Source organism: Pagrus pagrus (assembly GCF_965226575.1).
Source record: "Pagrus pagrus genome assembly, chromosome: 12".
Classification (NCBI taxonomy): Eukaryota; Metazoa; Chordata; class Actinopteri; order Spariformes; family Sparidae; genus Pagrus; species Pagrus pagrus.
This window is the reverse complement of record NC_140196.1, coordinates 11,402,435-11,418,566: the sequence shown is the minus strand read 5'-3', so window position 1 is coordinate 11,418,566 and position 16,132 is coordinate 11,402,435. Positions and strand designations below refer to the sequence as shown.

Genomic DNA, 16,132 nt, shown 5'->3' with positions numbered 1-16,132 from the left:
CGGGTGTATAAATACAATTATTCTATCAAGGACAATAAATCAATAGACAAACTGGATTTGTTTAGTTCCTTTATGTTTATTCAGCTAATGCAAGTTTTTACAGTATTATGTACTGAAAACAAATCATTCCATTGCTGTCACAGCTCAGAATTGAGTAAAATTAGATCAACCGCTAAAATGTACATCAATTACTCAATGCAGCTTGTTAAAAATAATACACTCGATACGATGTTATAAAAAATAAAAGCACTTGACAACCCTGTAAACGAACCCTCTCTTCACAGCCATGGCTTCCAACATTATTTATGGCACCAGCAGGTGACGCACTAACAGACAGAACAGGGTATTGCACAAGGCTTCACCTCTCCTCTCACTTCACAGTCGGCAGAAACTGAATGTCCCCTCGTCTTCGGCTGCAATCAAATGCAAAAGAACGCGCGTGACGTCTCTCTCACCTAAAATAAATATTAGGCTGTCTGTGTTGTCTGCACCACACATACCCTGTAAAATAAATAAAGAGATCAGGCCAAGCTCAAATGTATGTCATGGTCATGTCCAATGGTTAAAGCTGGCGCGCTCTGTCTGCAGTTCATCGTCTGAGCCTCGGCCAGTGCCGCTCTGCGTCATGCTACAGTGCTTCAAACGTCTTCAGCAGCCGGCCCAGCTGTCAGAGGACTCTCAGTGCACTTGACAGTCTTTATGTGAGTATTTTTGTCAACATGTACATGGCACATTTAGCATCCTCGCTCCATGTGTGTGTGTATGTGTGGGTAAGTGGATGAGAGATGGCGACCACACAGCGGTGATGTGCAGTCAGCTGCTGCTGCTTAAACCAGACTCTCCTCGATCCTCTCTCCTTCCTCTCTCCTGTGAGAGAGAATATAAGACAAAAAAAGGAGAGCGTCACTGAGGGAAAATGTTAGAGCAGTACAAAAGTATTGATTGTCAGATGTTTATGCACCTGTACCTGCTGGATGTGTGTGTCAGGTCTGGCTGTAGCGCAGATTTCGCAGCCCGGGCGGGACGGCTTGTTGATGAAAGTGCATGAGGGGCAAGCCCACTCCGTCTGCTGAGAGGATGTGAGTTCACACAGATTTAAAGAGGAATCATTTCTACCAAACCACGTCTATATGTATTAGCCTAGCCTCTCTACATGATAAAGTAGCAGCTTCTCCAGTGTTAAGGTAGAAAAGTATTTACAAAATCCGAACACAACCATTGTTGGAGTTTCTAAAAACTACTCACAGGGTTTTATTCTAGGATCATGTCTCTTTACATTTCTTATAAATGAATAAGGTGAAAAACTTGGAAATAGCACTATTACACTGGACTAGACTGTGTGACTATTGTAACTAGCACTAGATCAAGACTATTTTGTCCTTGAGGATCACCATGTCAATACTGAGATTGGGAAATCTAAAATGTCAATACTGAGATTGGGAAATCTAAAATACTACGCACCATACAAATGCACCGATGAAGAGTACCAGGTGGAGCAAAAGTTAAAAATCAAACTATAACTTTCTCTCATCATGTCTACTGCCTCATCGTCAGTATAGACTGCAAACATACCTGTGTTTTATTGGCTTTGTTGGTCTGATCATTCAGCTGCAGATGCTCGATGTCAAGGACATCTTTGATGTCACCTGGTCTGTCGCTTCCTCCACCTGTGCTGCCTGAAGTTGACAAAAACAACAAGTTTATAGAGCGGTGTGCTTTCTCTAGTTTGAATAAAGCATTCAGAATGAGATTCAGAAAATAGTTGGACATATTTTGTCTGGTGTTTCTGTTGTACTTCAGCACACTGGCTTTGAAATCAAACAATCACTGCAGGGTTGACCACGTTGACCAAGTGACCAGGCTTACATCCACATCAGATTTACAATTTAAGAAGGAAAGACTGAATGAAATTAACTGTTAGAGATTTTCAAACACTACAAGAAGAGCAAAAATACTGACAACTTATGTGAATGATTTTCTAAGATTTTCACATCTTTGTGTGGATGATGAAATTAATGAATAACTGACCAAACCTGTACTGAAGTACACTGTATGGCTAGAGACTCGAAAGTCCACAGACATCACTGGATACTTAATATTTACTCTGAAGATGTTCAGCTGGGCTTTAAGGAGTGTTTGCCTTCAGTCTGGTCTTTAGGAAGTCAAACACACGAGCTAAAGGATTGAGGTCAAGTGACTAACTGGGTCAGTGCAGAAAACTGCAGTTTGACTCAAAGATTCCTGCTCCGCCTGCATGTTTTGGTCCACTGTCCTGCTTCATCGTCATGGAGACTAGGAATAAAACCGTGCCCTGTTCACCCAATGTGAATATGAACACCCTTGAACATGTTAAGGCTGGATGACAGCACTTTAACCTCATATTTAGAGTTTTAAATCCTAAAGACGTTCTGTGACAGGGCGGAAACATTTGTTGAACTCACCCTGGTTGTTGTGGGGTAGCCTCGAGGGCAGGGTGCTGTAACCCCTCCAGTCTTGGGATGTGGGGCCGTTGCCTGGCGGGAGAGGTGGGGCGAGGAGGGCGCTCTCCAGGTCCTGCTGGAACAGCTGGCGGGTGATACGGGCTTGTCGGGCGGAGATCAGGTACAGGTATGCTGTATCGCCGTCCTTCTGCACCCCGTAGGAGGCCAGCGACCTCGGCTCGGTGCACAAGCACTGACCGATCACCCAGCGCTGCACGCGAGGATGGAAGCCGTACTCGAGAAACACCTGAAGAAGAGGGTGTGAGTGAGCGAATGAAAATCTATTACACTCATTTGATAATTATTGGTTGATTGGTAGATTTCTGACCTGTTGCTTGAGTGCAGCCACAGTCATGTAAGGAAAGACTTTCACTGTGACACAACAGGATGACGAAACATCCTCCACTACCACGGATAGACTGCAACACAGACATGGAAATATGAGCTGCAACTACCTAGAAGAAGCATCAGTCATAACGACCTTGAACAAATCTACTCATCTCTCACCCGATTTCTCCGTCTGCGTAGTTCTTTTCAGACAGTTGAATCGTCAGCGCTGCTCTCTGCCGAGCCAGAGCGGATGCGTGTTGTGAAGCTGCTTGCGTGTCACCGGCTTCAATCGCCCTGGTGAGCTCCAAACAAAGCTCCTCTATAAAAAAAAAAAACAAAAGAAGGTAGCAATCAAAAGTGACATTTTTAGAGCATGTTATGAGCCGAGAGAAAAGAGGAAAATACATGAAGGTAAGCGGATAAACCCACCGGTGAGCGGCAGCGATGCCGAGCTCCACTGCTCCACAGCTGCTCCTGTGTGGTTGTGTCTGCCATCTGATTCACACGTGTTAATATTTGCAACTGTCAGAGGAGAAACAAGAAACTGTGTTACAGAAGTGCTGAAAACACGTGGCTGTCAACACAACACTATACCAACTGATATCAGTATTTATTCTAGCTGTACTTGGCTGATAAAAGAAACTTACATATCAGCAAAACCAAGGTCACAGACACACACATATTTCCTTATGTGTATTTAATTTACACCCACTACACTTTAAATGTCCAGTGTGCAGGATTTAGGGACAGAAATTAATATTATATTCATTAGTGTATAATAATCTAATAGCAAGGACAGCGGTTTTTCCATTACTATATAAATAGCCCTTTATATCTACAGAGGGAGCGGTTCCTCTTCCACGGAGTCCGTCGTGTTTCTACAGTAACCCAGCATGGACAAACCAAACACTGGCTCTAGAGAGGACCTCTCGTGTTTTTCATGTTTTTAGCAGCTAGCGCAGGGAGAGCGAGAAGAGGGTTGTTCAGTTGGCTGCAATCTGCAAACTCATCACCAGATGCCACTAAACCCTACACACTGGACTTTAAAAGTAACTGATTAATTGTTTGAGTTGCATTTGTACCTGAACTAAACAAACTTTACAGCCACCTAAAAACTCTCCAGTCTTTTTTGTTCAAGGTTTCAGAGCACAAACGATACATGTGTTACTTTAAAAACCAGCCTCGCCTGCGTGTTTCTAAAATATTGAACAAACAGTGATAAAAAGCCTGAAGACCTTAAGGTACAATACATCTGGTCTCTCTGTCCTTCCATGTGTCCTTCCTGTTTACTTTGCTTGCAGGCAAAATCTGTTTTTAAACTTTTCACAGATTTCTTTATTTGTCCCTTTTATTCGCCCGAGGCCACAGATGACATGCTGTGTTTCTTGACTATAGTTTTTCTTGCCAAATCCAGTTTGTCTATTGATGCCAATCTTTCTTTTGGCATATTCCCATCCTAGGACAGCCACTAATTTATTTAACCAGCACAATACACATAAACACTGTTACACGGGAAGAACATATAATGTAAATAAAGAATGTAGTTAAAGTGTAGTTAAATTTGTCTGTTTTTCTCAAAAATGATATTCAGCATAGTTATAAGTGTTGTGCTGTTTATTAAAAACTGATATTATTTATACATGTATATTCTTAAGTTTAAATTAAATGTATGTTTGACTGATAAATTGTTATTCATTTAGCTATTATTAAAATATCAACAAATGTCTGATCCATCTGAACAGAAATCACAGTTCATTGTAAACAAAGCATGGTGAGGAATAAAGAGAGCAGTCGTCAACTGACCTCTGTGTGCCTCTCTGAGCGATGACATCACCACCGTGGCCCACTCCTCGGCTTCGCGGTCGCAGCGGAAGTTGAAGCGGATGCAGTCGTGGGGCGGAGCAGCGAGACGCATCTCGTGGCAGCGAGGGGACTTGACCTCATACTGCACCGAGCGCAGGTCAAACTCTGCAATGAACTGAGGGTGAAAAACAAAAAAAAAACATGGTGTCAATTAGCATATTGTTATTCTGTGAGGCCACTTTGTAGGAAGAGAAATGCATTTATTCTACTTCTTTTTGCAAAAATAAAAGAATGAAAAGGTTTTATCAAGTAATCCCAAAACTGTCAAATTCAAAAGATAGGACTGCAACTTTAATGATTAATCATTTTTTCTTGATTCATCGATTATCATTTAGTCTATAAAATGTGAAAAATAGGGAGAAATGTCCTCTATCATGTCTCAAAGTGACACCTTCAAATTGGTTGTTTGTCCGATCAGCAGTCCAAAATCAAAGGCGTTCAATTAAATTTCAAATCGTCACGTTTGAAAAGCTACAACTATTGAATGTTTCTGATGACTATTAGAGCATTTTGCGTTTTCTTTTGGAAAGAAGCAAAATTACGTTGAATTCGTCGACTAATGAAGGCAGCTTTTGGCATTTTTAACAACTCATATATGGTAGAACATTGCTGATGACCTTTTCTTAGTTGTTTATATCCACCTTTCTAACAAAAAATTCAATACAAAATAAAGTGCAAACTGCACCTCAGGAGTATTATAGTATTAAAAAAAGGAAATAATCCCCTTAAATATGTCAGAAAGCTAGTGGAGTTCTGAGTTTTGCAGCGCACAGACATTTTACACATAATCTGCCCTCTAACATTCACTGTGGGTATAGAGGGAGTCATTAGGGCACTGATGTTTGTTGTGGGTAGACAAAAGCAGCCGAGAGGGATTTGCCTGCTGCCAGAGAGAGTGTGCACACACACTCTGATATGAGTGTGTGCGAAAAGTTTGCCAGCTCCAACCGACGAGCTAAAAGAAGCTGGGATCAAAGGAGCGCCATGCAAATCAAGAAGCATCTCAAGTGTCGGGGGGGAAATGTGTCTGACTCGAGATTCTACAGATGAAAAGCCGACAGCGAGCCCGTCATATTTAAGGAACACGGCACATAGTGAACTTGACAAACAAAGGACGGATTTGTGAGTCAAGTTGGGATGAAGTGAGACAGGATGAGTTTGACGTGAGGTCAACTTCAGGCTTGATCAAGCATGTGCGTCGACAGTTGGGAGTCATTGACAGTAATCACCCATAATACTGAAAGAACCTGAGCCTGTACTGAAATGAGTCCCACAGTGTGTCAGCAGTTCAGCCCTGTAGTTACCTTCATATATCATCTAAAAAATCTAATTATCTAATATTGTGTGAAGAATACTTTCTCTTCAATCGGAAACTAGGGTTGCAACTAACAAAAGTTTTCATTATTGAATAATCTGCTGATTATTTTTACGATTGATCAATTTAATCGCTTCGTCTGTAAAATGTCAGAAATTGTGAAAACTGCTCATCACAACTTCCCGGAGCTCAAAGTGACGTTTTCAAATGTCTTCTTTTGTCCGACCAACAGTCCAAAACGATATTTTTATTCAACCAACTGCCTAAAACTGCCTAATATTAAGTTTACAATTAGTTTTGACAAGGAAAACCAATGAATGTTTGCAATTTTAGTATTAAGAAAAGACAAGCAGATTATTAAAATATGTGCAGACTGATTTTCTGTCAAACAACTCATCACGTTAGCTCCACACTACAACTGAGCGTAAATGCATCCTCTAAAGATGCTGTTCAACAAGCACAGTGTGAGTTCAGAGAGGGACAAATTATAAAGAAACAGCAATAAGGCTGTAAAGGCCAAGACCGTGATACAGTGACACCTATTTGCAAAGAGGACAGACAGCAAAAGGTTTGCTGGTTGGTGAAAAATTAGGATGAAATTATGAAAATAATGAAAGGCTTCCATCAACCCAAAAACATCCAGCTGTGACCAAAAGAAGATCCTGTGTCCAGAGTGGCAACAATTAAATTACTACTTGTCAAATATTCAATTAATCATCAACTTTTTTGATGAATCGATTAATCAGTTTGAGTGTTGTTGTTCTTTTAGGTTAAATTTTCTGAATTTTCTGGTTTCTTCACTCAGTGAACTGAATATCTTTGAGATGTGGACAAAACAAAACATTTGAGGACAAAACAGATCGATTCTTCACCATTTTCCGACATTTTACAGACGAAACAACTAATCGATTAGTCGAGAAAATAATCGAACAATGACAATAATCCCAAATTGCGGCTCCGTGTGTGTCCCCTCTATCATGTCATATCAAGGAGGAAAGCTTATGAGGACAACTGTGACCGTCAACTGATCATTTAGGTTTAACTATTTAAAAAGGGACACTCCACCAATTTTACAGATGAGGATCAATTTACTTGTTACCAGTGTTATCACGTTACTGGGATTTCTAACTACGATACAATACCTTAAAAGATATTGATATTTGAAACCATGTTCGGTAAAAATAAATAAACATATAGTCTGTGTAAAGTGGGTTCAGAACAACAGCATTTAAGTGAATTTACTTCTGGAGGAGGTCGGGCTATGTGGACACTGCAGTGTGCAGCGATGCCGTGTGAGACAACTGGCTGTCGGAGAAGAGAGCGAAAAAAAAGCAGTTGACACTGGAGCATCGATACCGCAGAATATGAGTGTTGAAACCGTTTCAAAAACATTCAGGATCGATACGTAGTGACATTTTTGACAACTCTCCATATTATGACATTGTCTTGAATCGGGCCTGACACTAACATTTTGGAGTGTGGAGTTTGAAAGAGGAGACAGATTAGCCGGCAGGGAGGGTCTAATCATTGACATTACTGCATTTATTGTCATTGTGGGAATTGTAGCACCCAGAGTTTTTGGAGCTTTTACGCTGACTAGGAGGTAGGAACTAAAAGTCAGGACACCTGTGCCTCCGCTGCTTCAATTTTAGACTTCTTTATTAAAAATCTGTTTCCAGGGGCCCCCCCGACTTCATGGAAGTGCAATGTTACATCATTGTTGGACTGTCCCTTTAACAAGTCACTGGTTGTCCTGTTTGGCGGTAAAGCAGTTTCTCCTGCTCAGGTTGGATACAGACAACTTACCGTAAATCCTGCATTGATTGTTATTGGTGTAGGTTGAAGCGGTGGCAAAGCATGTAGGTAAATACACTTTTGATCTGTTTTGAAAGTGGGTCTGTGGGGCGCCGAAACTTCCTGTTCCTGCTCACTAATGTTCCACAATGGTATTTATAACGGTTTTATTGTCTACGATAACAAATACACTTGTCAACAACACTTTTTATCTCAAAGAAAGTCTCTTTTCGCCACCCGAGGTGTAAATAAAGAAGCCACAGCTAAAAAAGATACTCACAAAAATCAATTTTCAAGGTTTAACATCTCAAGATTGTCTCACTGCTATCTGGCGAGAAGAATCGTTAAGAGTTTCGGGGACAAGAATAAGTCTCAGCCCATGCTTGAGTAATCAAAAGTTAAGTTTGAATGGATGAATAAGACGTTCAACAAGACGCAAGGTGTCAACTGTGATGACACATGTCTCATAAATCTTGTCAGGTCACATATGACAAATACAAGGTTGACAGCTGGTAGTGTCCTGGGTTCACAATTAAGGAGAAAGAGTTGGAGTTAGTTGGAAGAGTCTCACTGCAGTGGTTCATCAGTACGTTCAGATGAAGGATTTCCCCCGATGATGTTATGATTCTATTAAAACTAAAGGTGTGATGGTTATGGGAAGTATGAAAATGAAAGTGCAACTGAGAAAACATATTCTATTATTACAATTTGATGCTTTTCATGTGGCATAAGCTATAATGTATTATCACTGACTGGTAGTTATTGTCAGGTGAGTGAGAAGCAAATGATGAAGGAAAGCTAAAAGGCTGCTGATCTACAGTCTGTTTGGTGGATATATGTAAAAGTAGATCCTCATGACACTTATAGGAGAGCCTCGGGCCATGTTGCAGTACATCCACATGCACTTAATGAAATCTGATGTGATTTTACCCACAGATCTGAATCTGTGGAGCTGCATGTATTGGGCTCCATAAAATGGCGTGTACGGGCCTATTCTGCTATAAAATATAAATGTGATTTAAAAAAGGGGGGGCTCATGACAAACATCTTTAAAACGGGCAACGACAACACGACGTCTAAACACTCAGGTGTACGTGTGAAAGCTCACCACACTGCGGTTTCCGCTCGTATCTCGTAGCGCCAGTCGGAACTCTCCGGCCCGGCTCGGGTCCATGCTGAGCTGGAGGCGCAGAGCCTCGCTGCCCGCTCCGGGGAGGCACAGGGGCCGGATCCCGGAATGGCACACCGACACCCGGACTGACATTAAAACAGTACTGCAGCAAGCCGTCGGCGCAGGCCCGCCACACGCAGCCTGTTGAGACGAGGCAGGGACCGGGGCTGGAGGAGCCCAGCCGCCCGAGCTGAGAGCCATGTCGCGGACACCAGAGGCGGGGAGAGGGTGTCGGAAGCCCCGCGGCAGGTGTTGCTGCTGCCCGCCGCTCCTGTTTGCTTTATAAGGTCCGACAGTGTTCAGAGAGACCGCGTTTCTTCACGGACAGGCTGTGGTTGTCTCCTCGCCTCGCAATTTCTTCCATATCGACTCGACCCGAGCAGGCACGGAGCGAAAGAAAAACAAAACAGGAAGTACTGGGGTACGTCTCTTATTTATGTCCGCGTAGAAACTTGAGCGTGAGGCATCCGACCTCACATATAAGTCACACTAAAGCAGCACTCAAAATTATATTAAACACAATATTAATATAAATGTTTATTTTTTGTTTTTATTTCGCTTTATAACAGCAGAGCAACCGAAAAAAACAGGCTGTGGATTAAAACTGTTTGCTGTCCATCACATTAAAACTAAAAAACAATAAAACAGGAAATGACAAGAGCAACAAAATAACATAAAAACAAGCAATTATAAGTAACTAAGCTACAAAATTTAACATAAACTTCTGGGGCAAATTAACATTATGTTAGAAGTAATACTTGATTTAAAAAAGATATATACATATATAGAATACAGAACAATTATAATTCCTCTTAATAAGTTAATAAAATAATACAGTAATGCCCCACCACTAATGCTCTTTAACTATAAAGACTACCCTAAAACAGATATAATGCTATTTCTACAGAGCACTTTCTACTTATGAATCATTAACATATGCACCTTTATATTTTATTGGCAAGAAAAACAGCAAAGTAATCAAATTAAGCACCAACTGTTTCTGCAGTCTCACAAATTGAAGACAAGACGCAATAAATCAGCACAAAAGTGAAACAGTCAATAACAAATACAAATAAATACATGAAACAAACACTTCTTACGGATGTAACGGCATAATGACATTACTTAACAAGAAAATTATGTTCACAGAGATGAGTTACAGGATTTCAAGAGTTAAAATGAGAATTTTGTTAAATTATGTTACTTTAATGTTAAACTTTTTTTAATGTTTAACATACAGTACTTGCTAAAGATATTTTTGACAGCACATCAATTACATAGAAGTGGATCTTAAGACTAACTGGATGCCAGTGTCTGTCCTTTTCCTTGTGCCAGTTAAAACATCATATGAGCTGTAAATGATTTTTAGCCTTCATGAGGACACCTGAGTGCAAATGCAGCACATCTCTTAAACCTTAAGTCTTGGATCAAGATTTAGATCATTGCACAGTGTAGTAAATATGTTATTGAAATGTTTGTGTTCTAGTTAATAAATAAAAGGACATCCTGCCAACAGCAGCCTGTCATTGAACTTCTTTCTGTTAAATATTACTCACAACACATCTTCTGTGTGTATGTTTAACAAGCAAAAATCATTTTATTTGTAAGACACAGCTTGTCTCGTCTCTGGTCAGCTCAACACCAGCCGCCGCTCTGAACGTAGTGAAGAGAAATTATGAAGATGTCTGTCCTGCAGGAGATCAATCCAAATGTGAGGAACATGAAGCCTTTGGAGTATTCAATCCTGGCCAGACAAGCAAGTCGGATCAACGAAGAGCTCAGACAGGTGAAAAAAAATAAAAAAACAGAAAAATGAATTGTCATGTCTGCACTATGGTTTGTGTTGTGATATCTGTAACCTCTGCTTTAAATCCACCTGTCTGTAGGGAGTCAAAAAGCCATACCAAGAAGTGTTAGACGTGTACTCGGGCGACCCGCACAAGGGAGGTGTGAAGCCTCTGTCATATGTTCGACAGGTCAGGACCCTCAGGGATAACTCAAGCTGCATTAAAACTGAATGTACAAGTTAATGCATCTTCTTTTGATGAAAAATCTGCCTGACAGGACTGTGTGTATTCATATTTTGCAGGTACTCGCAGCCTGTCTTTACCCTCAGCTTGTGAACAGCAGCAAACTGCCGGTGGACGTCAGACAGACGGCTCAGAGGCTTCTTGGAGGATGTGATGGAGGGAGTGTAGGTAAGGGCTGTGCATGCAGTATTAGAAAATAACTGTGCTTATTTGGATTATCCAGACTAACCAAGACACTCTCTGCCTTTCATTTAATTTTGTGAGTGTAATATTTCAATTTTTGAGCACCACAAGTGAAATACCATTCATATCCAAGGTGGTGGCAAGAAAATCTTCGGGACAGATATCTCAAAGCCTGGATTAAGGACACATTGTGCAACTTTATTACGTTAAAATAACAGCTTCAGAATCATGTTGATGGCACAGTGTCTTATAATAGGGTGAATGATGTCTCTGTCCCCCTATCCCTTGTTTCTGCACTATGTAACTTCAGCACTGTTTACTGCATAATATAAGTTTGAATAATGAATACAAAATACATTAAAATATATAGTATAGAAGTATACAGTTATATTATTTATGTGCTGTTAACAATTCACAGGAATTTGTGCAATAGAAATAGAAAAGCATACGATGATTGAGGATGTAATGAAGAGATTAAATAAAAAAACAGCAATAATAATATTATCAGCCTGTTCTATGGCGTCATCTCAGCTTTTCTCATCAGTCTGTGTGCTCTGTGAGAATTATTCTGAATCTGTGTTACTTCTTCAGGTTCTTATACTGCTACAATGGGTATACCAGAAATCGTCCACAAAGTCTCTGAATTCATAACGAGACGAGATGGTGGAGTTCCATCTAACCCTGAAAACATCTGCGTCAGCCCCGGGTCACAGTGGTCACTCTCGGTAACATCAACATCACTCACACACACGCTGTAGATGTATAATCCGTCCTCACCTTTAAGTTAACCTGATCTCTTCCTGTGCCTACAGAACATCCTCCACATCTTGGTGAACACAGAGAGTTCACCCAGAAGTGGCGTGCTGTCTCCAGTGCCGTGTCACAACACTACCCCCATGTCCGTGACTGGGCTGGGAGCAGTTGTCATACCCTACTACCTCAGCGAGGAGCAGGGCTGGGAGCTGCAGGTGAGGGAGCTGCATCGAGCGCTGGACTCTGTAAAGGGAGCGTGTAAGCCTGTAGCTCTGTACATCATCAACCCTGGAAATCCCACCGGTACTAAAATCTCACCAGAATGGAGCTCATCCAAGTTTATTTTTGTAGTAAAGAGTATCAAATGGATGTTTTCGTGTAATGTTTGCCTTATAGGTCATGTTCAAAGCAGGAAATCAATGCAAGAGGTGATCCGGTTCGTCTCAGAGAAGAGGCTCTTCCTCCTGGCTGATGAGGTGGATGTCTCAAAGCATTGTTGTCATCTTGACACCATGAATTTAATTGACAAATGTAAAAAAAAAAAATGTTTTGATTTATTTTGTGTGTTTTCTCCTCCACAGGTCTATCAGGACTATGTTTTTGGGGAAAAGAGTGAGTTTGTGTCTTATAAGAGGGTTCTGTCTGAGATGGGCCCTCCTTTTTCAGACTCAGTTGAGCTGGCGTCCTTCCACTCAGCCTCCAAAGGCTTAACCGGAGAGTGAGTTTTAAGAACTGATGAGTATCTAACGATAAGCAATTAACCATTGTTTTCATTATCGATTAAGCTGCTGTCTTTTTTCTCGATTCATCATATAATCTTTAAAATGTCAAAAACATTTTCCAAGATCTCAAACCGAGCTCTTCAAATTGCTTCTGTTCCCAAACAACAGTCCAAAACCCAGCAGCTCTTAAAGGATAAGTACCGTTTTTTACAACCTGGACCTTATTTCTGGCAAAATATATGGTCATTTACTCACCCAGATAACTTTGGTGTCATTCGGCGTCGTTCGGACGAAATTAGATCCAGTGTAGCGGCGATATATCCATATAATGGGAGAGACGGGGCAGCGACACACAGCCTCTATATCACGCATTATCTGCCACGAAACTAGTTAATTTCATCAATATTTTGTTATGAAATGCTAGCGCTATTAGCCTCCGAGTCCGGGCTCGTCCGTTATCAACATCCGGGGTCAAACGAGCAACAGCAGCTACAGGTAAACAAGGCGCGCTGTCGCGGGTGCGCGCGCAGCTCAGAGACGACATCTTCCAGGTCAGAGGTAGTAGATCAGCCTACAGACCCCGGATGTTGACAATAGACGAGCCCGGACTCAGAGGCTAATAGCGCTAGCATTTCATAACAAAATATTGATGAAATTAACTAGTTTCGTGGCAGATAATGCGTTATATAGAGGCTGTGTGTCGCTGCCCTGTCTCTCCCATTATATGGATATATCGCCGCTACACTGGATCTAATTTCGTCCGAACGACGCCGAATGACACCAAAGTTATCTGGGTGAGTAAATGACCATATATTTTGCCAGAAATAAGGTCCAGGTTGTAAAAAACAGTACTTATCCTTTAATGTCACATAATGTCATAACTTTATTGTGACATTTTGTCCTGAATTCTTGAGTTATGACCAAAAATGTGTCTTGTGAAATCACAGTGACCTTGACATCTGACCTTTCGCCACCATCAGTTCATGTGGACATTTGTGCCAAATTTGAGAAAATCCCCTCAAGGCATTTTTGAAATATCGCATTCAAGAAAACAGGGTGTCATGAGGTCACAGTGTCCTTGACATTTGTCCTTTTGCCGACTCTGGAGTCAAAAAAAAAAAAAAGATTGAGATATCGCGTTCACAGGAATGGGACGGAAGGACAGATGGATGTACATTCGGACGGAGAAGAGGCATAGTGAACAAATCCTTCAATTTAAGAAGCCGGAAATCAGCTAATCAAAAGCATCAAAATAGTAGGCAAACAATTTTCAACTTATCGATTAATCAGTGCAGCTCTCATCTAAAGTGCATCGTGCAGAAGTTGCAGACTTAAGAAATAATTTAGAGAACTAAAAACAGACTTAAGATATACTGTAAAGTTCATTATTGACCATGGAAACAGTAGCTGACTCATTTCCAGGGTCAACAATGAACTCTCAAATCTCAACTTTTATGCCAAGTCCCAGAAAAGGCTCAGAAAAACTGAAATTTGAACATCTCTATTTGACCGAAAGCTTGAGAACAGCTACTGATTGGACTCCTCTCTCCCACCAGGTGTGGTCTGCGCTGTGGATACGTGGAGCTGGTAAATGTGGACCCCGCTGTTATGAAGTACATCTTGACACGGTTCTCGATAGACACCTGTACACCCGTGTTGGGTCAGATTGCCCTGGATCTCATGGTGAACCCTCCACAACCAGGAGATCCCTCATACCCACTTTTTCATATGGTGAGACCACAGAGATACACAGCGTGGTTTTCTTAGAGACCTACTGGAGACATTTTCTTTTGCTCTTGCCTTTAACTCCGTCTTCTGCAGGAGAAGCAAAACATCAGCAACACGCTGGCTGATAACGCAAAGAGAGCTGTTGAGGTTGTAAACAGTCTGCCGGGTTTGTGCTGCCAACCACTGGAAGGAGGCGCATTTGCGTTCCCCAGAGTGCACCTCCCACCTTCATTCATTCAGAAAGCCAAGGTTCAAGTAGATATAACCAGAGATATAATCATAAAAAATAATGCATCACTCAATAAAGTATTTTCAACCTGGTCATGTTTTTGTTTATTTTAGGAAGTGGGACTGGAACCAGATACGTTCTACTGTTCTAGACTACTCGAGGAGGCTGGTTTGCTCATCAGCCCTGGTTTTGAGTACGGACAAAAGGAGGGCACCTACCACATCAGGTATAACACATCACGCTACTTTAGTCTGCTCACCCTGCTGCCGTCTGGCAAGCGATACAGAAGTACCCGCTGCCGTACCACTAGACTACAGAGCAGCTTCTTTTCCCCAGGCTCTACCATTATGACTTATTCATGATTTATATAATCTGCTTTGTGAGATACAGGACTTTAATGAACACATCATTGATTTTATTCTACAACCCTGTGTTATAGAATGATAAATATATTAACTTTGTACCTATAAATCGCGCATCATGAGTCTAACCACCAGTTACACCAGGCTTTATGACACACAAAGACTGTTTTCTATTTAATAGCTAGAGCTTTGCATGAAACTTTAAATGTAACTCAACATTGTAAATGGATGTGTGGAAAAATTATGAATTAAACCCTCCTTTCTTTCGACAGGTTTTGCATCATGACCTCTGCGGAAACACTGGAAGAAGTACTGAAACGCCTGACCTGCTTTCACACACAGTTTATGAAGGACTTTTCTTAAACTAAAGGCACTGAAGCAAAAAAAGTTGTTTTGTTCTGTCACTTCCATCTACTCACCGTGATCAAATCATTCTCGTTACATGTGAATTCATTACAATAAATAGAACATCTTACAGTTTGCAATTTGTTTTTTTTTTATAATGACCTTTGGCCAATGATCCTCTGTCTTTACTCATTTGAGTAAAATTCAACTTCTGCTTTTCACAAAGCAAATAAACATAGATAATAAACCACAGTCCAAAATCCAAACGAATGGATTTCCTCTCAACACATGGGAGTTCATCATTAACCTAAAAAATAACAGGAACAGACAACAGTGTAGTGGGCGTTTTTGCTCTTCATGAGTCATGATTGATTCAGCAAGTTCACTCCAGACTCAAGTACTCAAAAATTATCGGAAAAACAAACAAAAGGTGCAATGTGTAAGGATTGGCTACCTGTTGAATTCATACCCCATACAAATAGGGGGCAGCGTAAAACCAGAGTGTGTTTTAAGACGGGTTAGCAAGGGAATTAAGCTCGTCTTGGTTAAATACAACTGCAGCATTTTCATACTTTTAATGCATTTCCATGCATCTGTAAAGAACTTTGAGGTGCCTTGTGTCTGAATGGTCCAACATAAATAAACTTGTACATTTGTTTCTTTTGTTAAATAAGGAAAACATGTGAAAGAATATTTCCTTTCTTGACGTTTTGTGAGAAATAGCTGAGAGCTTGTGAAACTTAACAAAATAGCCTCTTACAAACATCTGCCAAGGGGAGCTACAGGGGAGGCCTGTGCTGTCAGCTTCTTGCTGGGTTGCCTGCTTA

The 16,132-nt window shown here is 41.0% G+C and overlaps 2 protein-coding genes across 5 annotated transcripts; one reads left to right on the top strand and one right to left on the bottom strand.

Annotated features, from left to right (window-relative positions):
* Positions 1-62: 62 nt before the first annotated feature.
* sharpin (SHANK-associated RH domain interacting protein) lies at positions 63-9,351 on the bottom strand. Of its 2 annotated transcripts, none has more exons than XM_084368618.1 (9): positions 8,891-9,351; positions 4,614-4,788; positions 3,240-3,332; positions 2,988-3,129; positions 2,809-2,899; positions 2,442-2,727; positions 1,573-1,676; positions 968-1,066; positions 63-867 (listed from the first exon to the last, which is right to left on the bottom strand). In XM_084368618.1, the coding sequence occupies exons 1-9, from the start codon at positions 9,152-9,154 to the stop codon at positions 814-816; spliced, it is 1,308 nt and encodes a 435-aa protein (XP_084224744.1). In that variant the 5' UTR covers positions 9,155-9,351; the 3' UTR covers positions 63-813. The 2 variants fall into 2 exon arrangements, with proteins under 2 accessions (XP_084224744.1, XP_084224743.1); XM_084368617.1 differs by having other exon boundaries at positions 968-1,069; positions 8,891-9,350.
* On the top strand, positions 9,288-15,323 carry LOC311266314 (alanine aminotransferase 1; the record flags this gene model as incomplete). 3 transcript variants are annotated; one of them, XM_084368616.1, is made up of 12 exons in its annotated part: positions 9,291-9,374; positions 10,588-10,739; positions 10,840-10,929; positions 11,043-11,151; positions 11,758-11,891; positions 11,979-12,222; positions 12,316-12,395; positions 12,501-12,637; positions 14,198-14,372; positions 14,463-14,618; positions 14,712-14,824; positions 15,233-15,323. In XM_084368616.1, the coding sequence occupies exons 2-12, from the start codon at positions 10,629-10,631 to the stop codon at positions 15,321-15,323; spliced, it is 1,440 nt and encodes a 479-aa protein (XP_084224742.1). In that variant the 5' UTR covers positions 9,291-9,374; positions 10,588-10,628. The 3 variants fall into 3 exon arrangements, with proteins under 3 accessions (XP_084224741.1, XP_084224742.1, XP_084224740.1); XM_084368615.1 differs by lacking the exon at positions 15,233-15,323 and having other exon boundaries at positions 9,288-9,374; positions 10,562-10,739; positions 14,712-15,204; XM_084368614.1 differs by lacking the exon at positions 15,233-15,323 and having other exon boundaries at positions 14,712-15,204.
* Between the last annotated feature and the right edge of the window lie 809 nt (positions 15,324-16,132).

Excerpts from the sequence above, each read along its gene's own strand:
- sharpin (XM_084368617.1), bottom strand. The coding sequence starts at position 9,154 with ATGGCTCTCAGCTCGGGCGGCTGGGCTCCTCCAGCCCCGGTCCCTGCC. Across the intron at positions 2,900-2,987 it reads TACGCAGACGGAGAAATCGG|TCTATCCGTGGTAGTGGAGG; the intron begins GTGAGAGATGAG and ends TCTGTGTTGCAG. Across the intron at positions 1,677-2,441 it reads GCTACCCCACAACAACCAGG|GCAGCACAGGTGGAGGAAGC; the intron begins GTGAGTTCAACA and ends TGTCAACTTCAG.